Raw genomic sequence first — 21,997 nt, 5'->3', positions numbered from 1 at the left:
CGCGTAACAAAGGTGCATGCTATCAAGTCAATATGCAGCACTACGTTCTGGTCGCATCACACACTTATCACATCACGCACACTACTTCATCCGCTCTGTCTTCACGCGTTGCTTCTCCCCGCGCTGACTCTTCACCGACTGACTCTTCACTCGCGGAGCCTCTGCGTGCTGCTTCCGTTGCTTCTTTCCCTTGATCACTTTCTGCTCGTTCACGTCCTCAGCGAGCTGCCCCTTGTACTGATTCTGGGATGTCTCATTCTTCATTGACTCCAGATCGAACAACATGGGCTGTAGAAGTTCCGCAGAGATCGATCCGATTGCAGGTAGCAAGTTCGTGCTGTTGGGCGGTTCGATGGCCCTGCCCACGGTTATCGCCTTCTTGCCGATCATTACCTGAAGAAGGAACTGGAACTGTTCAATTATCTCCACCGACTTCGCACACGTCTCACGAAGCAGAATGGTCCATAGGGAAGCAACACAGCAAGCCGGGTACGTGAACTTCAGACGGCTAGAAAACGAAACGTGAGCGTAGCCTCCGAAGTCCTCCGGCAAACCTTCAGACACGGATCACTGTTAGCTTTTCGCAATTGATAATTATCATCCCAGGAACGTACGAATGCGGTGAACACCGAGCCAATAGCGTCGAAACTCTTCATCGGTCTGGGGCGCGTAGCGATGAAATCCTTTCTGGCGGTCTAAACTACAACTGTGGACACCGAGTTGCAGTTAGCTACCTCAAAATACCCTGCACTTTACTCAAACAACAGCACCCGCACCTCAACGGTTGAGCGCGTTTGTTGGGTTTGACATCTTCAGCAATTCTCGCCTTGTAGTGGCTCCAATCCTCATCCAGCCCCGCAGCTAGATAGGAAACCGGATTGTTGCTGAAGCGTGACACCAGCCAACCTCTGCCCAGGCGCGGCAACACCATTACGGAGGCACGGCGCTGCGAGCTAGAACCAGTGGGCTCTGCTACTGTCTGCAGCAGCAGCATCTTGGGCACGCATTCCTGCACCACAACACTCAGCCCAGTTTGCCGTCTGAGCAGCAGGTATATAGCAGCGATGTCGGCACTTTCGTACCAGCTCAATGACCGGACGCCCAGCCGAGTCTGTGACCAGCTGCACGTTCAGGATCGCAGTCGTCGGCACCTCCCCCGAGTGCGGCTCGCTTGTCATCAGCACCTGCGGCGCCTCGTCCCTCTTCTCGAACTGCAGGCAGCCGCTGGACAGGAGCTGGAACTTGAGGACGGTCCTCAGCAGCATGTCGAAGACGTCGCTCGCTGGCAGCAGCAGCAGCAGCAACAGCTCGAGCTGAGTCCCCTCACTCTTCAGCCAATAGACCGCGACACTCACTGCTGGCTGCGAGGCTGGCGAAGTCCTCCACTCTCATGTGCACGTCGGCGCCCACGGACGCCGCCAGCTGCTCCATCTTGCCGCTGATGATCCCGATCGTGGAGTCGCCCGGCACCGGCACCGGCACGAAGAGGCCTCGCTGGCCGGCGCGCAGCGACGCCAAGATGCCCGTCAGGATCCCCTGCACGCCGTCCGTCAGTCTGCGTAGTGCCAGCAGTAGAGGCGGTCAACTACGCAACAACCTGCTCCAGGAAGACGTTGGCGATCTCGTCCACCGCGTTGAACAGCTGACTGTCCTGCACGCGGAGCACCACGCACGGCACGGGGTTCTCGGCCGACGGCGGGCCGTGCAGCAGCTCCAGCAGCGGCGCGAGGGCCCCCAAGAGCGGCACGGAACCCTCCACCAGCGATAGGCGCACGGCGTAGCTGTCCAGCGGCACCAAGAACTTCTTCAACTTGTCACATCATGGCATGCGACTCACATGCCCTCCGAACGCTGATTTCAGAACGCTGTACCACATTCAGACGCCACGTTTAACATACTGGCCGCTTGCCAGGAACGGTCAGGAAGCCCAATTAGTTCGTTGTTGCAAGGCCTTCCGCTTGCTAGCGCACAGGATTGCTGCAATTTGCAGCGGCATGACGCTAGAGTCATGTGAGTCAACGAGTCAGATTGATTACAGACCAGTTATCCGTGCTGTTGCTCTACTTACAATGCAGTACGGCCTCACACTTCACACAGCCGGAAACGTCCACTGGTAAACTCCATCTCGGCCAAGATGGGTGTTTTCGTATTGGGGGAAAAACATTTATTCCACTCACGAACCTCAAGTCGAGTCGTCATAAAACCCCATCCACCCCTTGAAGGTTACGCCGAACGGCCAAAGCCACTAAGAAGAGATGCAAAACCACGTATTGTCCAGTGATTAAGGACTTTTCAGAAAGTTCTTAACTAAATTTAAGTAGACACCTGCGATCACCATCATCATAACCTAGAGTTCTCAGCCTACATTTTTGTGAATTAGTGTACCTAACAAACTATGCAAACGAGACTCCCAACTTGCACACCATCAAAGCGAATACCATTTTCACGACTATGCCTTTGTCAGCCTAACCGGTTAACTGCGCCATCACAGACAACCGCGCATAGGAAACAATGTTTGTATACCATGAAATACAATGTTTACCGATAATACAAGAATGCGTAGCAAGTTTTCTTCATTCTTTAGTAATAATATCTTATTCTGTTTAAAATTAAAAGCCTAGTCTTGGTGACTCCCATCAAGATATGGTCAAACTCATATCGCATACCGCATACACAGCTTGATAAGGCGAATACATCTAAATGACTAGCTTCAGAGCAGTTTCCCTTAGTATTCATACAACCGGAGATTCGGCTGACGCCTCGCCCCGATTTCTTTATTGGATTTATTTAGGTAGCGGCGGAGGTCAGCGGGTCGTGAAAAGTCTTTCCCGCGCAGACTTTCGCTAACATGGCTGCATTGGTGCGGTGCAAACTTAACCGATTTAATCCAATACGAAATACTTTCGTAAGTACTTCCGTATTGGAACCGTCTGTCTGTACATTTGGGTAGATATTCACTTAGATAAGGTAGTTCCTCCATTCCATTCTGCTGCGCACAGGACTATCTACCGGTTTCTACATGTACCACATTCGGACGCTGTTTCTGGCACCGCATTTGCCACATTCCGCGCCAGTTGAACTCCAAAAGGCGATAGGGCACGCGCATGACCTTTACTACTTGATCTGAGTTGAGGTACAGTTGTGTACACTGATTCTACATACAGCTTCGAGCAGTAATACCTGCAATACCATATACATCAAGCTAGCCGGGTCCAGAGGGAGAGGGATGAGGAGCGGCGGAACGGCTCAGTTAATCATTTGCCGCGTAGACTGCACTTGTCGCCATGGACACGGAGGGCTTCACGTCGCGCGCGTGGCTGGGGCACTGGGTCTCGGGCGAGGAGGAGCCCGTGAACAACTACTACGAGGACCACAAGCTCATGGAGGGCGCGCTCATCAAGCTGGGCGACTACGCGCACTTCCGCTACTTCCTGCTGTTCCGCAACGGCCGCTTCTGCTACTACGAGCTGCCGATGCCCGCGGCGGCGCCCGGCGGCGGTCCCGAGGGGCCGCGGCGCGTGCACCTGACGCTCACGTCCAAGCACCTGCGCGGCGTCATGATGCTGAACGCGTCCGTGAACGCCAAGGACCTGGCCAAGAGCGAGGACGAGTACGACGCCGACCTCATCAAGCGCGGGCTCGTGTTCAACCGCAAGAAGCTGGAGATGCAGCTCACGGGCTACTCGCCCACGGGGCAGCTCATGTGCTGGAAGCTGCGCGCGGGCAAGGACGCCGTGTACCTCAAGTGGGAGCGCGCCTTCCGCCTCGCGCTGCGCCCCATCTGGGTGCAGAACTCCAAGTGCTGCATGGTCTGCAAGAAGGAGTTCAGCTTCTTCATCCGCCCGCACCACTGCCGGTACGTGCGACGAGGCTCAGAGGCCCGGGAGGAATAGCCATGGAGCTGCCTGGTTTGCAGGCGGTTACGCTGACGGACGGGTTGTGTTGACGCGCTGCTTTGTGTGTGTTTTTGGTGACGACCCGCAGCAAGTGCGGCACGTGCATGTGCGACGAGTGCTCGGTGTTCGTGCCGAGGCTGCCTATGCAGGGCTACTACGACGAGGTGCGCATCTGCCGGGACTGCTCGCCCATCAAGATCCAGAAGTCGTCCTTGAAGCTCGGCACGCGCGTGTTGGTGTACGGCATCCTGGTCGGCAGAGTCGTGCAGGTGGACGCTGCGGACGACTCGGTGGACGGAAGCGCGTTCGTGAATGTGGAGCTGGTGAAAAAGGACAACCAGATGCAGAGATTTGCGCTGGAGCACGTGGAGCTGTACTCCGACGCGGTGCTCTCAGCCAACCGCATCAAGAACGCGATCCGCCAGCACTTGTCGTACGCTGTCTTCAGGACACAGCTCAATTTCAACACATGGAACCTACTGGAGACAGTTCAGGAGCAGCGCACAGTGCAGATGGTGCGAATACTCAACAAATCCACGAGTATCAACGAGTTGCACTCGATGGTGCCAATGCTTGGCTCATTGGACACAATGCAGTTCCCTGATGACGACGTCTCGGAGAAAGATCGCGTGAAGGAGTCTCTTTCGCACTATCGCGGCGTCCATGTTTCGTTCCCGTTGCGACTTGACACGGTGAAGAAGCTCATTAACCAGTTCCGTAACGGCATCTTGCTGCACCGCGTGTTTGTTCGCCAGATTTTGGACGAGTCCGAGAAGCTATTCCGAAAGATGCACGAGTCGCCGATGAATGACATTAAGATTCCCATGGGTGTGCAATTGGTTGTGGTGGGTGACCTTCACGGGCAGCTGGAAGATCTGCTAACAATCATGGACAAGAACGGCGTGCCTAGCAGCAAAACGTGGTATCTCTTCAACGGCGACTTTGTGGATCGCGGATCACACGGAATTGAGGTCATCTTGCTGTTGCTAATATTCAAGCTTTTGTATCCCGATTTCGTGTTTCTGAACCGTGGCAACCACGAAGAGCGTATGATCAACGAAGTTTTCGGTTTTGAAGACGAAGTGTATACCAAGTATGGCACTGACAACGACGAGGTGGCCGGATGGAGTGGCCTGGGCACTTCGATCAATTACTCGCCGATGAAACTGTTCCAGATGTTCGAGACGGTGTTTGGTCTCTTCCCGATTTTTTCGCTGCTTAACAAGCGTGTTTTCATTGTGCATGGTGGTTTGAGTAACCACGAAAATGTGACGATCGAGGAGCTTCTCCAGCTCGACCACCGTCGTGAGATTCCTACGCAAGGCACGAGCCGTGCTGATGAGGTCTTCACGCATCTACTGTGGAGCGACCCGCGCGACGAAGACGGGTGGAAACCGTCAAGTCGTGGAGCCGGAGTGGAGTTTGGCCCTGATATCACCAAGGCGTTTTGCGCACAAAACGGAATCAGCCTAATTATTCGGTCTCATGAATGCAGAGAAGAAGGCTTCGACATCGTTCACGATGGTTTGCTTCTGACTGTGTTTTCAGCTTCAAGCTACTGCGGTTCCCAGACCAATAAGGGTGCATACGTCCAGCTGGAGTTGGGCGAAGACAACGAAGTGAAGCCGCACGTGGTGCAATTTTCTTCGCAGCCGCTTCAGAAACTGAAGGATGCTGGAAGGAATGAATGGCGGAAAAAAGCTCAGCGGTTGGAGCGCAGAACACTTATGTCTTTAGTGGAGATTATTTGCGAAAAGAAGAACGTGCTGCTGTCTGCTTTCAACGAGCTGGATACAACAGGATCTGGACGCGTCACGAAACTCGAGTGGAAGGCAACTTTACAGAAGGTTTTGGGCATCCAGGCAAGCTTCCTCTCCTATTTCCATCAACTGGCTGAGGAAGATCAGCAAGGAGGCGTCGACTACCAGAAGTTCCTCAATCGATACACCGTTGAACTGGATGGAGGCAACGTGGAGTGGAGGCGGAACCTGATCCGGAAGGTCTGGATGGGATTCTGCCAAGCGTTACCCCGTCCTTCCGAAACGGACTCGGAGAAAATGACGCTACAGGACAAACTGCATTTTGCTTTCAACCTCTTCCAGTCACCTCCGCCTGGAGCTGCCAAGAAGGAGCTGGTTACGAAACCTACCCCCAAATCTGGCGAGAATACCCAAGTGAACAGTACTTCCTCCAATGGTGACAAGTCGCAGCCAAAGGAAAACTACCTGCGTAATGGGCTGGTCACGTACGAAGTGTTTCGTAGCACTATTCAAGGCAAACTGCAGCTAGGCGATACGCTTTCAGAGCAGCAGATTTTCGAGCTGATGCAGCACCTGGACCAGAACCACGACGGTGTGGTGGATTATCAGGAGTTTTGCTCGTTCTTCGCCGAGTTCAGCCGCGCAGATTACCTGCAGGAGCTGTTCGAGGTGGACGACACGAAGGCCATCTCGCTCCTGAACCGCTGCGCCACATTACTGCAGAACCCCAACAAGTTCACGTCGTTGCGGGATGCGTTCGACGCGTTTGACCACAGTAAGACGGGGAAGCTGACCGTGGACGATATCTTGAAGGGGACGCAGGAGCTGAACATGGTACCGGAGTTGAACAATGATGAAGCACAGCTGCTGTTCAACTCGATCTTGCTCAGCTACTACGGCATTAACCAGCGGCATCAGTGGGACACGAGGGGCTTGGACTGGGTCGTGTTTGAGGACACTTTCTCGCCCGACAGCACCTTCCAGCGGCGGCTGTGGTTGGCGAGCCTCGGCGCGTCAAACACGAACCTGGCTGCGTTAGACGTTCGTGACTCGCTGTCCGGGGACGACGACCAGGAAGGGCAGCCGTCGAAGAACCAGGCTTGGGCGGACACTTTCGTGGACAGCGTCAAGCAGTCACTGCACGAGCAGCGACTGTACATCAAATTCCTGTTCCGGATACTGGACCGCAAGCGCCACGGGTACGTCACGAAGGAGCAGTTCGTCGCCACGATGCAGGCCATCAACGAGGAGCACGGCGCGCCACTGAAGCTGTCACAGCTGGAGCAGCTCGCCGACGCCTTCGCGCACCGTACGACCGTGCGTCGCATGTCGAACGCGGGCGAGGAGACGGAGGAGACGCGCACATACGTCTCGTACCCGGAGTTCCTGCGCAGCCTGCGCATCATCGACTCGGGGCCGACAGACGGCAGCGGCCTGTCGCCCGAGGTGCAAGACGCCACCGACGCCAGTAGCGGCGAGTAGCCAGCAGCAGCAATAACGAGGTATCCAAGCAGTGTACATTCCTGTCGATATGTAGGTATGCTAGAGTAGACAACAAATCGCCGTTCGGCTTCAACTTGACCTTCGCCGGTGCATAAGAGCTGCTGCTACAACTAAAGCGCACACCACACGGTTGAAGAGCATGTTTTACCGACTTCTTACCGGTATGATAGTATTATGACGTGGCGCACACAACATCTTACTTGTGGTCACAATAGTTGGTGTGGCGTACGTAACGCTCTTGTCCAATTTGGTTGGCTCTGAAGGGCAAGGCGCCGAGCGCAATGGCGTCCGCCATTGCCATTCGCAAATCTCTCTCCAGTCTTTTCGAAGCTAACCACCCCCACTAGCAAGTACGTGACCACGCCGCCGCCTTCGCCGCAGCATCAGAGAAGCCGCGCGGCAGTTGCTCCCCGCCTGGTCGGGGCGAGCTGCCGCGCGGCTTTGGAGGCCCCGCCCGCCCCGCGCTGTGCAGTGCTCCGTCGCTCGCCTCCTCTGCTTGGAGGAGGTTCGCAGTGTGGAGGCCGCGCGCGCGGGCGGCGGCTGACCTTGGCCCTTAGACGTAGGGATTAACGTGTTGTGCTCTGCTGCCCGCAGCCATGGTTCGTATGAGCGTGCTGGCCGACTGCCTCAAGACGATGTACAACGCCGAGAAGCGCGGCAAGCGCCAGGTGCTCATCCGCCCGAGCTCCAAGGTGATCGTCAAGTTCCTGCAGGTCATGCAGAAGAACGGCTACATCGGCGAGTTCGAGATCATCGACGACCACCGCGCCGGCAAGATCGTGGTGGAGCTCAAGGGCCGCATCAACAAGTGCGGCGTCATCTCGCCGCGCTTCGACGTCAAGCTGGCGGACTACGAGAAGTGGATCAACAACCTGCTGCCCTCGCGCCAGTTCGGCCACATCGTGGTGAGCACCACGTACGGCATCATGGACCACCACGAGGCCCGCCGCAAACACACGGGTGGCAAGATCATCGGCTTCTTCTACTAGGCGCCTGCTGCCCAGACATGACCTTGAGCCGCCTCGCGCCACCGACCGCGTCCTGTGGTCGTGCCAGACGGAGGAAGGAGAGGATTTGAGGGGATTTAACCGCGCGGAGAGCCTCGCTAATTTAAAGCAGACGTCTTTGCGTTACGCCCGCGCTGTTGGATTGTTGCCGTTTGTCTCTGAGCATGCGTTGCGTGCCATTGTTGTTGCCTGACGCCTCGGAGCTGTGTTGTTGTGAAGCGCTATTACCAGCGAGAGAGGTTCGTTTGTGAAGAGAAGAAACTGATTGAGCTGCTCCCTATTAATATGCCGCTGCTGCATGGAGTTCGCCACGAAGTTACAGTGGCGAGAGACACCTTGAGGCTTGAGGCAGGCAGCAGGCAGGCAGACGTGCTGGCCGTGGACTTGAAGCTGGAGTGAATGCCCGCGCGTCCTGGCCGCCAGTCCCGTGAGTTTGTGCCGCGTGCGTGTCTTCACATCCGGCGACCAGAATGCCGAACAGGAACGAGATCGTGCCGCTGGACGCCTCCACCATGGCTGCCGCGTCATCCGAAGCGGATTTGCGCCCGGGCCCAGACGCAGTGACCGTGCCGGTGCCGCAGAAACCCAAAGCGAGTGCTAGCAATACGTTTGGCAGCAAGGCCAAAGCCACCAGCGCGGAGATGGCGTCGGTGCAGGAACAGCGAGTGGCGCTGGTGCGCGCGCAGCGGCGACACGCAGCCTTCCAGCTCTTCTACGCGTTCTTCGGGCTGGCGCTCATGATGGTGCAGATGGAGTACTTGTGGTTCGTCAACACGCAGACGTTGCCCGCCCCGTGCCCCGTGGACTCGACTACACAGTGTTCGCAGTGTTTCGAGGCGTTGGGCACGTCTGTGCCAGTGAAAGAAGGCCGGATGATTCTCGTGGCGCTGCGATTCCTCATCACATTTTCAACAGCGCTCTTGCTGTACTACGTCTACCTGTACTACGCAGCCGAGTGCGAAATCATGAAGCTCAAAAACATCATGCCGCCCAAGGCCACGCTGCTGAGCTCTTCGTTGCGCCGGATACTTCTCGTCGAAATCGCTGTGCTTGCTGTTCACCCATTCCCTGGAATTGAGGACGTCGATCCTAAATGGCCTCAGCTGACGGTGGCCACGAGTCTCATCATGTTCACGCGCGTGGGTCTAGTGTTGCGCGTGGTGCAGTTCCGGAACTCGTTCAACACGAGCAACGGGTGGTTTATTGGCGCGCTCACCAACGTCGACTTCACGGCCACGTTCTTCTTGAAGTCAACGCTGAAAAACCACCCTACCAGTTGTCTAATGGCGAGCTTCGCCGCTCTGGGGTTTGTAGCAGGTTATGCGTTGTACGTCGCGGAGCGCTTCCTTTGCGCGTTTAAAGGAGACTCGTGTTGTCAGCCCATGGCGCTAGACGATGCACTGTGGATGCTTATCATCACCATTTTGACCATCGGCTACGGCGATGTTGTCCCCCGAACGACTTTAGGGCGGTCGGTTGCTGTATGTGCTGGAATTTTCGGCACGCTCTCCACCGCTGTTACCATTGCCGTCATGAGCAATTACCTGGTGCTCACGCGCTCGGAGCACAAGGTGAACGCCTTCCTCAAGAAAGATGAAAACCGACGGCTCATCAATGATCATGCTGCCCGAGCTCTCCAGGCGTTTGTACAGCTTCGTGCAGCTCAACGCCGACATTTGGGTGTACCGTGCCGTGATAAAGGAGAAAACACCGAAGTTCCTGTTGAAAGCAAAGGCAACCCCACAGGGACCAGCAGCACCAAGCGAGCATTACGCCGCGCAGAGCTGAAATTGTTCACGGTGCTGAACAAATATCGACAAGTGAAGCGGCGAGTGCATTCACAGGATGTTAGCGACCCCTTGGATTCGCAGATGACGATGCTCGAAATGATGGAGGTTAACGTTGAGTATATCCGTACCAAGATCGAGGAGCTCTCCGAGCTCTTTGTTACCCAAAGTGCAGATCGATCACGTAGCAAGCGGAGGCTGAGTAGCATTATTGCAGCAGCGATACGAGAATCACCCGCGGAGGTTGCACCGGCGAACGGAGGAGGATCACTATCGCTGCCATCCACAAGCGGTCCACTTGCTCTCATGCAGCAGCTGCAGCTCCAGCCGAACCAACTTCAGCGGTCACCACCACGTGCACAGCAGCAGCCGTATCAACTCCGTCAGCACGTTCCAACGATGTCAACACTACAAGAGAACGAGGGCAGTGGCTCAAGTCCACGTAACTCAACCAATGAAGCTGCACGTATCATTGGTACGAGCGCTGCGCCGACGTCACCAGAAAATGTCCCGACCTGGGCTCTCGTGCTGGAGTTGACACTGCAAAGTCTACTGGAGCAAGTGTCACGCGTGTCGGACGAGGTGGAGGCTATGAAGTCGCGCATGGCGACGCAGAACGAAATGCTTGAGAGTCGTGTTTTGAGTCTAGAGAAGCGACTTGTGGTGACCGATGCACTGCACGAAATGTCCAAGTCGCGGGGATCAGCAAGGAATCTACTTCGCCGTGGGTCGAAATCAAGTGATGATGGCTCAAATGCAGGAAGTACCTCCTCCACACCACGGCTTCGACGGGGCAGCACTGTAACAACACATCGGCCATCCATACACAACTTTGTAACACCGTCAGAGTTGAGGGAATACCAAAAAACTAACGAGGAGGAGGGCGAAGGTTGACACGTCCACGGGTCCAATAATATGTAGATATCCGTGCGTCAGTCAGCTAAATTGCACTAGTCCCAATAGATTGCTCAATTGGCCATTCCACTCTAACAACTGTTCGCATTGCCAACGTGGCAGTGACACTGCAACTTGCGCTTGAAATCATGAAGGTCGCCTGTAATGATCACCGGAGTTTTATCTGGAGGTACAAGTTGCTCGAGCGGCTTGAATGGGCTGCATTTTCCCACAACGTGCACTCGCAGCTTTCGTGGGCCGAAATGACCTTTGCTCGTTCTGTGATGAATCTTGCGGTCTACAGGAGGTCTGTTCGTGCAGTCATTGCAGCAGCTAGTACTCCCTTGTAGCCAGCATTGATATCGATTGATCAGACCTTGGCGTGTACAGCCTTCCAGAGCTTTGGCGATACGTACATCCAAGTCAAACTCCAGCCGCCCACTTACGATTTCTTCCCAGTATCGTTCGCTTTGCTCTACCAATGTCGAATCGGGTCGTGCGTATACTCGTTGAAGTGTCTGCACGTGGGCCGCAAAACGTTTGGGTGACAGTCGCTTCTCAGAGAGGAGATACTCGTGTGGGAAGTCTTCGTGCAGAAAAGCATCCAACTTTTTCGCTACGGCCCCAGCTGCGTGAGACGCAGATTGAACACTAACACTGAGACCCAGCACACCATGAGTGTCCCGAACGCTGCATGTCACCGTATAACCTAGTTGCTGCCTGGTCCGCAGCTCGTGAAAGAGAGGCTGTGCCACTAGGGCACGCAGCAAGATTGCATATGCTCGGTCTTCCGGTCCGACTTTGCCGATTTGGAAGTACACTTCCACCACAGAATTGCGCTCTCCAATACGCTTACTTTCACGGCGAACTAGTAACCCATTCGTTGTTGGCGGTAAGGCGATAGTGTGATATCGTGGAGCCGCGAGAAGAGGTTCAGGTTCAAGCTCTATGTCCGGTTCAAACTTTAACAGAGACATCGAATCTCCTGTCGAGATGCTCTCAACTTCTAGTACAAGTGTGACAGCATCTTCGCGACTGATGTTACCAATAATCAGACATCGTATCGCCGGCAGACCTTCGCTACGACCGAGAACTGTGGTCGCGAAGTCTGCTAGGTCTGCTGCAAGCTCTTTTTCACGACCTTCCTTGCTTTGGAGAACCTCAAGCTTGTCATCCGTGGTCACAGCCCGACTCTCGAGCATTTGCAGGCGCAATTCATAAGCCTTTGCTCGAGGTGACAAGGTCGCATTGACGTATTCGCGCTCAAGCTCTTCTCGTACCAGGCTTAACTTCGATGCAACTTCCGAAACTTTCGCTGGACGCATCACTTCTTGCATGACATCCCGAACGAGAGCCAGTAACGTATCGCTGAACCCCGTAACGACAACCTCGACAGCTTCGTCTCGCACGTCTAGCTCGACATCAAAATTCGCTGCAATACCTTGCTCGAACGTGTGCTGCAATCGGTACCGCACCAACTCCACATGCAATTCAGCAAGCATATGAGTCGCTGCAGTAGAAGCTGGTAACATAACGAGAAAGCTGACACTGGCCTTGGGCACCAAAAACGTGCGATCACGCTTGTACCAAAGCTGCGTCGTCGAGGTGGTGAGGATAAGGTCGGGTGGAATATCGCTGTCAGTTTTGCTGGCAGGCTCACAGGGTAGTACAGAAAAGTCTCGAGGCATGAATGGATTGGGCGTTGGAAGCGGAGAAAACCCCATGGATTCAGCAGAAATCTTGGACCATGCAGCAAGGACATTATCTGGGATAGGATTAATGGTGTACTTGGCGCCAAACCAACGCTCCGTCCGAATGTCAGTGACGTTGAGAGAGTCTCTCAACGACGACGCGAGTAGAACAACACGAGTATTATCGACGGAGAGGCTATCCAGCAAAGCGCGCACTGAGCCAGCATCAAAATCTCCCTGGATCAGGTCGTAACGCAACAAGTTTCCTCCACACGTTTGTTGGACGTTGTGGCGAGGCAGCATGAGCTCACTGAGCTCGCGGCACAGTGACACAGGTGCTTTTGTATCTTCTTGGAAACGGAAATCCATTTCGCTAGACGAGTGAAGCTCTTCAAAAACCCAAGCTGGCAAGTCACCGCGCTCTGCTTTCTCTGAAAAGATATGCAGAACATCAAAAACAACTTGTGCAACCTGTTCCCAGCAAGCAAGACCATACTCGGTCAGAGATACGCGAACTTCAAAGACGGTGCCGAACGTGCCAAACTCGTAGGCGTCCCGATCGGAGGTGCCAGCGATGACATCGGTAGCCCAATTTCGACGCTTGAGGATTGACGATATGGAGTCCGGTCCTTCGTGCCCCAGTAAGTGACCTACATAATTCCAAGGCTTTTGGCGATAATTCTCCAGCATCGCTGGGAGCATCCAGTACAAGCGCAAAGAGCGCTTTTCACCCACCGGAACAACACGCAAAACCGATGGTCGCTGACCCGCACAACCTCCATACGGAACGCCAATGTTCTCAATCGATGGGGACTCGTAATCCACGCGGCAGCGCGGAATGTCACGGAAACTCTGAGTCACACACTGTTCTAGGACGTCGAGGGGTTCGCACCCGTAGACACAGAGCTTCATAGCTGGCGCCACGTAGTGCTTATTGAAAAATGCCACCATTTGTTCACGTACATCAACGCCATCACGCTCCGGAATGTACTTCAAACTCTCGATATTCCCCCATGTGAAGCAGCGCGAGTACGGGTGTCCCTGCACACTCGTCTCACACATCACTTGCTGCAGACGCACAGGATTGTTGTTGCGCACACGCTGAAATTCCGACTCCACCGCCTTCAGCTCGCGCTCCATGGCTTCACGCCGCAGCAACGGGGACACAAAGAGACTCGCAAACAAGTCAAGTGCCGGTTCAAGATGGGCGGCATCCACGTCGAAGACGAAGCGAGTGCTCTCACACTCCGTGGCTCCGTTGCTGGAGCCTCCGTGGGCACTGAGGAAGGCTTCGAACGCGTCTTCAGCCGGGTACTTCGCACTGCCCATGAAGACCATGTGCTCCAGGTAGTGCGCAAGACCCGGCAACCCCTCCGGGTCGGCCAGGCTGCCCACATTCACAGCCAGACACGCTGCCGCCAAAGGCGGAGCATGGTCATTGGCCTCCTCCTCGCCTTCGTCGTCCTTACGGGCGTCTTCTTCTTCTGCACTGTCGAAGTCCGTGTCGTCCGTCGAGCTGAGGCTCTCACGGACGTTGATGCTGTCACCGTCGTCGTCCACTGTTGCCGCCTGGGCGTTTGACCCGGCATCGCTTTGCACGAGCAGCACCTCCAGTCCGTTGGGCAGCGTCACGCGACGGTAGCTCTTCTTGTCTGCAGGCGACCGGAACGCGTCCAGACTCACGCGCGACGGCGCAGACGACGCCATCTCGGCGAACACGCGCTAGCTGCGACTCGACCAGCGCTCGATTCCGATGTGAGACGCCTATCAACTAACTGGCCATCGTCGCAGCCCCGCCACCTCATCCGTCTTCGTCCTCAATGTCCTCGGGTCCAAGATGGGTACACTTTCCGCCAATCAGACGCAGTCGTCCAAGTTGACGTGCTTGCTTGACAGGCGACCGTCTTCATACTGCAGGCTCATACTCATCGTTGACTCCACTTAAACTGCGCTACGCCTGCAGAGGCTAGACGCCTCTCTCCTCCTATCTACATAATACTCGCTCCCGCTCCCGCTTCCGCTCCCGCTTCATTGTCGCTGCCTACTCGTCCAGAGACTCCACCACTGCACTGAGCGCCGCTGTGGACGCGCGGTACGTCGTCATGAGCGTGGCCTTCGTCGCCACCAGCGCCGGGCCGCTGAACGCGCGTGCCACATTCATGTACGGGCGCAGCACCTCCTTGGCCGACTGGCCGATGGGCGTGCTGCCCACGAACTCCAGCGGCTCGACGATGCACGACTCGTAGAACCGGTCGAAGAAACTGCCGCGGTGCGCGACGAACACGTTGTTGCGGTGCACACGCAGCGCCGCCTCGTAGCCCGACTGCGTCGTGTAGCTGCAGAGCAGGTAGCTTCCGCTCGTCTTCTTTACGTGCAGCTCCAGGTCCTCGATCGGGCCCAGCAGCGCCGACGGGTACGAGCCGAAGCCCTCGAACTTGACCACGTCGCCCACGCGCGGCTCCATGCCGTGCGGCTCGTACTGCAGCACGACGCGCACCTCACCTAGACTCAAGTCCGCGTCGGACTGCTGCTGCTTCTTGCCCGCTGCTGCGCCACCAACAACAGGCAGCGCGCCGCTGAGTGGGATCCACTGGTCCAGGACGTCCTCCTTGCCCTCGACCAGCGGCGTCAAGTCCACGGCGGCCGTGCCGATGACCGAGCCGTTGGCCATGCCCACGGCCTCCGTGGCCTTGCCCGTGAGCGAGTCCTCGTTCATGGCGTCCACGATGAGCTCCAGGCGCACGTCCGAGTGCTCGGCCAGCGGCTGGCGCTTGAGGTCGAGCTTGGGCAGCTTCACCTCGAGCAGCTCGCGGCGCCACGTGGGGTTGTCGTTGCCGGGGATGGTGGAGCTGCGCACGCTCTGCTTGCCCACGCGGAAGATCACGTACGGGTTGCACGTGCGCACCCAGAACATGGAGGCGGCGGCCCGCAGGTTGCGCGCGGCCACCAGGCGGATGCTCAGCGTGCCGGCCACGCCGTCCTGGTGCGCCAGGTGCTTCTCGAACAGGTACGACGCCATCTCCGCGCGCTCCTGCTGCTGCTGCGCCGCCAGCGCCATCGTCGCCATGTCTCGCCGTCGTCTGCTACTGCAACTGGCGAAGAATGAGATGGAGTCTGAGTCTGGTCGCAACAGGCTACAATTGTAATTAATGCGAAATGCTGTCTGACGCGGGCGTGTCACGGGTGGCATACTGTGCCATATTAATGGTACCACAGCGTCCAGCCAACCGTTCGTTCCGAAGAGCCCCATACTGAGCTGGCCATTTTGCCTCGGGAGGTCAGCGCCGCCCCCGACGGATCCCCACGCATTGTAGCCGAGCGACGCAGCCGACAGGGACGCCATGGCGAAGGGCATCAACACGACGAAGGCGTCGGCCGACAACCCGAACCGCAAGGTGCCCAAGCGGCAGAAGGCCGCCAACATGCGCGACAAGAGCACCATCAAGCGCCTCAACATGTACCGCAACAGCGGCCCGATCCGCAACAAGGCCGGCAAGGTCGTGGGCGGCAGCCTCATGATGAAGAACAAGGTGGGCGGCCAGGAGATCACGAGCGCCAGCGGCCGCGTGCAGCCCGACCGCCGCTGGTTCGGCAACACGCGCGTGGTGGGCCAGAAGGAGCTGGACAAGTTCCGCAACGAGATGTCGCTCAAGGCCGCCGACCCGTACTCCGTGGTGCTGCGCACGCGCAAGCTGCCCATGGGCCTGCTGCAGGAGTCGGAGAAGGCCACGCGCATGAAGCTGCTGGAGACCGAGAGCTACGACGAGGTCTTCAACGGCAAGCGCAGCCGCAAGCGCGCCAAGATCGCGGCCACGGACTACGCGTCGCTGCTGTCGCGCGCGCAGGAGAACGCGGAGAAGTACGAAGCCAAGGGCTCGGACCGCAACATCGCCGTGGAGCAGGAGTTCAAGGAGGAGGTCTCGCACGACGTGTTCAACAAGGGCCAGTCCAAGCGCATCTGGGGCGAGCTCTACAAGGTGCTGGACTGCTCGGACGTGGTCATCCAGGTGCTGGACGCGCGCAACGTGCCCGGCACGCGCTGTGAGCACGTGGAGAAGCACATCCGCAAGAACGCGGCCCACAAGCACCTGATCTTCGTCATCAACAAGTGCGACCTCGTGCCCAACTGGGTCACCAAGCGCTGGGTGCAGAAGCTCAGCGAGACGACCCCCACGCTGGCCTTCCACGCCTCCATGAGCAACCCGTTCGGCAAGGGCGCGCTGATCAACCTGCTGCGCCAGTTCGCCAAGCTGCACCAGGAGAAGAAGCAGATCTCGGTGGGACTCATCGGCTACCCGAACGTGGGCAAGAGCTCCGTCATCAACGCGCTGCGTAAGAAGAAGGTGTGCAAGGTGGCCCCCATCCCGGGTGAGACCAAGGTGTGGCAGTACATCACGCTCATGCGCCGCATCTTCCTCATCGATTGCCCCGGTATCGTGTACGACACGGGCGACGACGAGGTCGAGACGGTGCTCAAGGGCGTCGTCCGTGCCGAACGTCTGCCGCAGCCGACGGACTTCATTCTGACCATCCTGCAGCGCGTCAAGAAGGAGTTCATCGTCAAGGTGTACGGCATCGAGGAGTGGAATGACGAGTGGGATTTCCTCGAGAAGCTCGCGAACAAGTGCGGCAAGCTGCTGCAGAAGGGCGAGCCCGACTACAACAACGTGGCCGTGCAGATGATCAACGACTACCAGCGCGGCAAGCTGCCGTGGTTCATCGCGCCGCCCATGCGCGCCGAGGAGCTGGCTGCGCTCGAGCAGAAGGGCGACGACGCGCCGCTCAACGAGGCGGAGGCCGGCGAGGACGAGCAGGTGGAGCTGGACGAGGGCGAGGAGGTCGAGGAGGGCGACGACGAAGACGAGGAGAAGGAGGAGCAGCAGCAGCAGCAGCAGCAGGAGGACAAGCAGAAGTGATCAGAGCTGCTGCTTTCATCTTGTTGCTGAACCATAAATGTTTATAGATCCCCATTGACCATGCAGCTCCAGCAGCAGCAGCAGCAGCAGCAGCTCCGCCTGCTTCACGGCGCCTTGCAGAACGCGCCGTGGCGCTTCCAGTCCTGCCGTTGGCACACCTTGGAGCAGTAGTAGACAGCGTGGCAGCGCGTGCAGAACTTGAGTTTGTCCGCGTGGTCGAGCGCCTCGCACGCCTCGTTGGCGCAGATGCGTCTGCCCTCCGCGCGCGTCTCCAGCGCCCGCGCGCAGTCGCCCCTGGCCTCGTGCACCTTGGCGATCTCCTCGCGCGTGAGGTTGCCGTCCCGCAGCGCGATGCGGATGCCCGCGGCCTCGTCCGCGCGGTCGCGCGTCTCCAGCGCCGGCTCCAGCAGCGCCAGCGCCTCGTCCAGCCGCCCCAGCTGCCGCAGCACGGCGCCCAGCTCGAACTGCGTGAGCGCCACGGACAGCGCGTCGAAGCCCGCGGCCGGCTGGCGGCGCAGCACGTCGCGCAGCAGCGCCTCGGCCTCGCGCAGCCTGCCGGCCCTGGCCAGCCTGGCGGCCTCGTTGCTGCGGCCCACCAGCGCCATGTACGCGGCCGCCATCAGCGATGAGCGCGCGACGCGACAGTTGCAGTATGTACACCTGTTCCCAGAGACAGGGCCCTCTCTATCGTGATGCGCGCGTGGGTACCAAAATCCACCGACGCCCAAGCAAGTGACTTGGGCTCACTATACCGTCGGCCCAGAACTAGTCGCGCCCGAGCACGAGCAAGCCCAAGTCGAAGCCGCCGCCGCCGCCATGCAGCAGCCCGCGCACGCGCCCACGTCGCCGCCGCCCGCGCGCGCGAGGAGCGCGTCGTCCCCCGTGCGGCCGTCCGCCGGCGGCGCCAAGACGCTGACGCTGGCCGAGGCCGTGGCGCAGAAGAAGAAGAGCAAGACCCGGCGCCTCCAGCCGTCGACTCCGACCCCTTCAGCGCCGATTCAGGTGCCCGCAGCCGACGCCGCCGACGCGCCGCAGTCCGCGCCAGGCGCGCACTCGCCCCCGCAGCCCGTGGCCGAGCCGCCAGCGAGCGGCGGCGGCGGCAAGAGCGCCAAGAGCTCCAGGAGCGGCAAGAAGCGGCGCTCGCCCGCCGCCGCCGCCGCCAAAGACGCGGCGCCCACGATCCCGGCCGTGCTGGAGGACGAGGCGCTGGCCAAGCTGCACCTGACGGAGCCGGCGCGCCTGACGACGCAGCAGCAGCAGCGCGCGAAGCCCAAGCTCAAGGTGTCGGAGAGCGGCCGCTTCGAGGACCAGTTCTACCACGCGCACGACGGCAGCAAGGCCATGGCCAGGCTGCGCAAGCGCGCGTACCAGAAGAAGACGGTGCACATGAGCGGCAACGACGTGGAGCAGTTCTCGGACGCCGACATCATCACCAGCGGCTACCTGGTCAAGCAGGGCTCGTTCTGGAAGTCGTGGCGCCGCCGCTTCTTCATCCTGCGGCGCGACCGCCCCGTGCTCTGCTACTACACGTCGGCGGAGGAGCTGGCCAAGCTCGGGGAGGTCGCCATCGACGAGAACACGCGCGTCGAGCCCTCGCCCAAGGAGGACTTCCCGGCCAGGTTCACCATCGAGGCCGAGGGCCGCAAGCTCACGCTGGTCGCCGAGCAGGGCAAGGACGTCATGGACGCCTGGATCTCGTGCATCAACGGCTGCATCACGCAGCGCCGGCGGTCGTCGTCTCGCGCCACCATGAACGGGTCGTTCGATCGCCGGTCGGAAGGCGGATCCTCCTTCCGCACGCAGCTGCAGGCGCGCACCTCGGAGAGCTCGCCCAGGCTGGACGACGTCAGCATGGACCGCGCCAGCTTTTCGCGCATGGAGAGTCCGCACATTGCGAGCGGCATGAACGCCATGAAGCGGTTCTCGACGGACACGACGGTCATCCAGCAAGCCGCCAATGACTCCAGGTCCGTCCGAGAGCACGAGGAGAAGCAAAAACAGCAGGAACAGCAGGACAGGTTTCTCCGGAACTCGCGCCTCACCAGCGTGGTGTCGGCTCCCTTGGACGGGGCGAAGTCGAAGCCGCGCCTCGTGCGTTCTGTCAGTGCTGGATCAATTCTCACGCAGACTTCAGCGATTTCAGGCGCTGGGCGTGCGTACGACGACAATGGAATTGCAATGATGATGCATTCTCCATCTCACTCAGCCACCAACTTGCATACGGCTCAGGGTAAGTCGAGTTCTCCGCGTGCGCCAAGCTTAAGTTTGCCTGGATTCAAGCCCCGCCCAAGCGTGGAGCTGGCTGTGTCTGTGGGATGCAAGGAGGTGCAAGATGTGCCGCAGATGCTGGTGGTTCTGTTTGATATCCGTCAGGGACAGCGACCAGAGGAAATATCGCGGACTGAAATGCGGAGCTCGCTTTCCCTTCGATCTTGCGGCGGTGATTATTACGCTCGAGATTTCAACGCCTTGCTATCCGTTCCACGTGCAGCGCGCTCGATGCTGCAGTTCGAGGTCTATTCCGTGGTAAACCCATCCTCCGAAGCTCTCGAGAATCAGAAATCGCTTGGGTTCGTGCGGGTTTCTGCGTTGGACGTGTTGTTTTCACGAGAATCCTCAATGCTGCTGGAGTGTCACCAAAAGGATTCGGCCAAACAACAGCTTTATTATCTCATCTTGGACCGATTTGTCCCACCCAACCACAGCATTAATGTGAGCCACGCGTACACGTATGCGAAGCACCACTTTTTGGTGGACACACAAGAGATGGAGAAGCGCAAGTCAGGCGACCTGGCTAGCTCTGCTATTAGCTTGCGGGGTGGTTTGAGTTACAGCGAAATGCTTCGTGGTCAGGACTCATCGACGCCCAGCCACATTCTGGTTTCGGAGGAGCTGTCGGCATCGTACGTATCTGTGTCGATGACCGTCGCTTTCCTCAAGTATCTCCAGCGTCGTAATGTCACCCGCATCGACGAAGCTAAGCAGGTGATCCACGACATGAAACAGCACATTCAGGCCAATACGGGCTCAAATTCCTCTAGCACGCGCGTACAGGAAGTGGAAGATCGGATGCGCGATGTGGAACTCGAAATGGCTCACTACATGCGGCTTCACGCGTCGTACCAAGATAACCTCAAGCGATATGAAACTATGCTCGCGTCGCTTGAAGACGGCCGCGAACAGGGCATCACTGGATGCCTAAAACGGAGCAATATGAAAAAGGACAAAGCCACGGCTTTCATGGCAACCAATCTTAACTGCCATCTTGTACGCGGAAGGCGTGTGCATTTGGCAGACAATGCTGAAAGAAGTGAGCTAGCTCGGCGGGGCAGTTTAACCTCCACGTCGTTGGACGATGACTCTACATCTGAAGAAAGCGACAGCGAGACGTCCCCCGCGTTTGAGTATGTTTACTCCGTGGTTACTCATGGCTGCGCTGCTGCTCACATTATGGGCTTTAAAGAGGGTGGATTGCGTCGCCTTCAGCAGCAGTTGGTGTCACAAAGCCCACCAGATCCTCGTCTACGCGAACGCATCGAAATGAGAGAGGATGTTGTTCGCTCACAGGTGCTAGCTATTGCTGGCGCCTCATTCCTCAATGCAGTAGGTCTGGCTGCAACTCGCGGCGGCCAGCACCGTCAGCGCCTGCAGTTGTCCTGCTCGACGGGCTTTCTGCTAAGTATCGAATCGCTGCTGAGCACCGTTGGTGCCGAGAAGGGAATGTTAGAGGATATGTCTGAGGGTGTGCGGTGGCTCAACAGCGTCGTCAGCTTCCAGCTTGTCCAATCTGGAGAAGCAAACCCGCGCATGGAAATGTCAAAGTGTGTTAGCGTGACAAGCACACCAACCGGTGACCATGTCGTGGTTGCGTTCGCCGTACCGCCTGATGTGTTCGCGAAACTCCCGGAAGTGCTGCAGCAAGGCCACGCGATTAAACTGCACGGAGTTATGTTTACCCAGGGCATCAATGAGATGCAGTCAGTGGCCAATCACTACCTGAACTCCAGTCTGCAGGACGAGCTCAACTTCGAGAGTGTGCAAATGTTGCAGCGATATTTCCGAGTGTACCAGACCCAAGTGATGGCTGGTGCAATGGATGATAAGAAGCGGGGAGCTGATCTAGCCGAGCTGGCTGAGCTACAATCAGAAATCGAAGCTCTAACGGGCCGGCTCAATATTCGCACTGAGAATGTGCAAAAGAAGTTCGTGAACATTTTGATTACATCCAGCGATATATGTCGGCGTCTAGGAGCAGGACGCACAACATGCTGCAAGAGCGGCAAAGACCGCACGGCGATGTCGGTGACACTGGAGACATCACGCCTGCTGGTGGACCACTTCCACGTGAAGCAGGGTGTGCATCTCTGCAACGCCATGAGGGAACGTGGTGTTCGGAGGGTCAACGTGTTGGCAAATACCGGTAAAACGAAGTTTGCTTTCAACTCGTTCCAGCTCAAGTATATTCCTGACTGCTACAAGCCGCCTCTCGCCTGCGCGGACTCCCACGTGGCTTCTTAAAAACGCCATGGTGGCTTGGCGGCTT

General features: G+C 57.7%; 9 protein-coding genes across 10 annotated transcripts; 5 read left to right on the top strand and 4 right to left on the bottom strand.

The window, feature by feature from the left end:
- Positions 1 to 81: 81 nt before the first annotated feature.
- Positions 82 to 1,810, bottom strand: IUM83_16148 (uncharacterized protein; the record flags this gene model as incomplete). Its single annotated transcript, XM_067941011.1, has 6 exons — positions 82 to 554; positions 615 to 706; positions 777 to 1,009; positions 1,083 to 1,282; positions 1,356 to 1,536; positions 1,598 to 1,810. 6 exons carry the CDS (start codon positions 1,808 to 1,810, stop codon positions 82 to 84), a joined length of 1,392 nt encoding a protein of 463 aa, XP_067785382.1.
- Positions 1,811 to 3,284: 1,474 nt separating this feature from the next.
- IUM83_16147 (putative calcineurin-like phosphoesterase) lies at positions 3,285 to 7,138 on the top strand (the record flags this gene model as incomplete). The annotated part of the gene is made up of 2 exons (XM_067941010.1): positions 3,285 to 3,856; positions 3,985 to 7,138. 2 exons carry the CDS (start codon positions 3,285 to 3,287, stop codon positions 7,136 to 7,138), a joined length of 3,726 nt encoding a protein of 1,241 aa, XP_067785377.1.
- Positions 7,139 to 7,453: 315 nt separating this feature from the next.
- Positions 7,454 to 8,148, top strand: IUM83_16146 (40S ribosomal protein S15a; the record flags this gene model as incomplete). Its single annotated transcript, XM_067941009.1, has 3 exons — positions 7,454 to 7,509; positions 7,754 to 7,796; positions 7,873 to 8,148. 3 exons carry the CDS (start codon positions 7,454 to 7,456, stop codon positions 8,146 to 8,148), a joined length of 375 nt encoding a protein of 124 aa, XP_067785376.1.
- A 488-nt stretch (positions 8,149 to 8,636) lies between these two features.
- On the top strand, positions 8,637 to 10,847 carry IUM83_16145 (Small conductance calcium-activated potassium channel protein; the record flags this gene model as incomplete). Of its 2 annotated transcripts, XM_067941008.1 has the most annotated exons (2): positions 8,637 to 9,737; positions 9,829 to 9,954. In XM_067941008.1, the coding sequence occupies 2 exons, from the start codon at positions 8,637 to 8,639 to the stop codon at positions 9,952 to 9,954; spliced, it is 1,227 nt and encodes a 408-aa protein (XP_067785374.1). The 2 variants fall into 2 exon arrangements, with proteins under 2 accessions (XP_067785374.1, XP_067785375.1); XM_067941007.1 differs by having other exon boundaries at positions 8,637 to 10,847.
- A 2,548-nt stretch (positions 10,848 to 13,395) lies between these two features.
- On the bottom strand, positions 13,396 to 14,245 carry IUM83_16144 (nardilysin-like protein; the record flags this gene model as incomplete). Its single annotated transcript, XM_067941006.1, has 2 exons — positions 13,396 to 13,407; positions 13,502 to 14,245. 2 exons carry the CDS (start codon positions 14,243 to 14,245, stop codon positions 13,396 to 13,398), a joined length of 756 nt encoding a protein of 251 aa, XP_067785403.1.
- A 334-nt stretch (positions 14,246 to 14,579) lies between these two features.
- IUM83_16143 (uncharacterized protein) lies at positions 14,580 to 15,605 on the bottom strand (the record flags this gene model as incomplete). Its single annotated transcript, XM_067941005.1, has 1 exon — positions 14,580 to 15,605. The coding sequence occupies one exon, from the start codon at positions 15,603 to 15,605 to the stop codon at positions 14,580 to 14,582; it is 1,026 nt and encodes a 341-aa protein (XP_067785381.1).
- Positions 15,606 to 15,879: 274 nt separating this feature from the next.
- IUM83_16142 (Nucleolar GTP-binding protein 2) lies at positions 15,880 to 17,454 on the top strand (the record flags this gene model as incomplete). The annotated part of the gene is made up of 1 exon (XM_067941004.1): positions 15,880 to 17,454. The coding sequence occupies one exon, from the start codon at positions 15,880 to 15,882 to the stop codon at positions 17,452 to 17,454; it is 1,575 nt and encodes a 524-aa protein (XP_067785380.1).
- A 104-nt stretch (positions 17,455 to 17,558) lies between these two features.
- IUM83_16141 (Zinc finger, MYND-type) lies at positions 17,559 to 18,074 on the bottom strand (the record flags this gene model as incomplete). The annotated part of the gene is made up of 1 exon (XM_067941003.1): positions 17,559 to 18,074. One exon carries the CDS (start codon positions 18,072 to 18,074, stop codon positions 17,559 to 17,561), a length of 516 nt encoding a protein of 171 aa, XP_067785379.1.
- Positions 18,075 to 18,270: 196 nt separating this feature from the next.
- IUM83_16140 (Inositol-3,4-bisphosphate 4-phosphatase) lies at positions 18,271 to 21,972 on the top strand (the record flags this gene model as incomplete). The annotated part of the gene is made up of 1 exon (XM_067941002.1): positions 18,271 to 21,972. One exon carries the CDS (start codon positions 18,271 to 18,273, stop codon positions 21,970 to 21,972), a length of 3,702 nt encoding a protein of 1,233 aa, XP_067785378.1.
- Between the last annotated feature and the right edge of the window lie 25 nt (positions 21,973 to 21,997).

Source organism: Phytophthora cinnamomi, assembly GCF_018691715.1.
Source record: "Phytophthora cinnamomi strain GKB4 chromosome Unknown Contig80, whole genome shotgun sequence".
In the NCBI taxonomy this organism is placed as follows: domain Eukaryota; phylum Oomycota; class Peronosporomycetes; order Peronosporales; family Peronosporaceae; genus Phytophthora; species Phytophthora cinnamomi.
The sequence above is the reverse complement of the archived record's forward strand: the minus strand, read 5'-3'. Positions and strand labels throughout refer to the sequence as shown.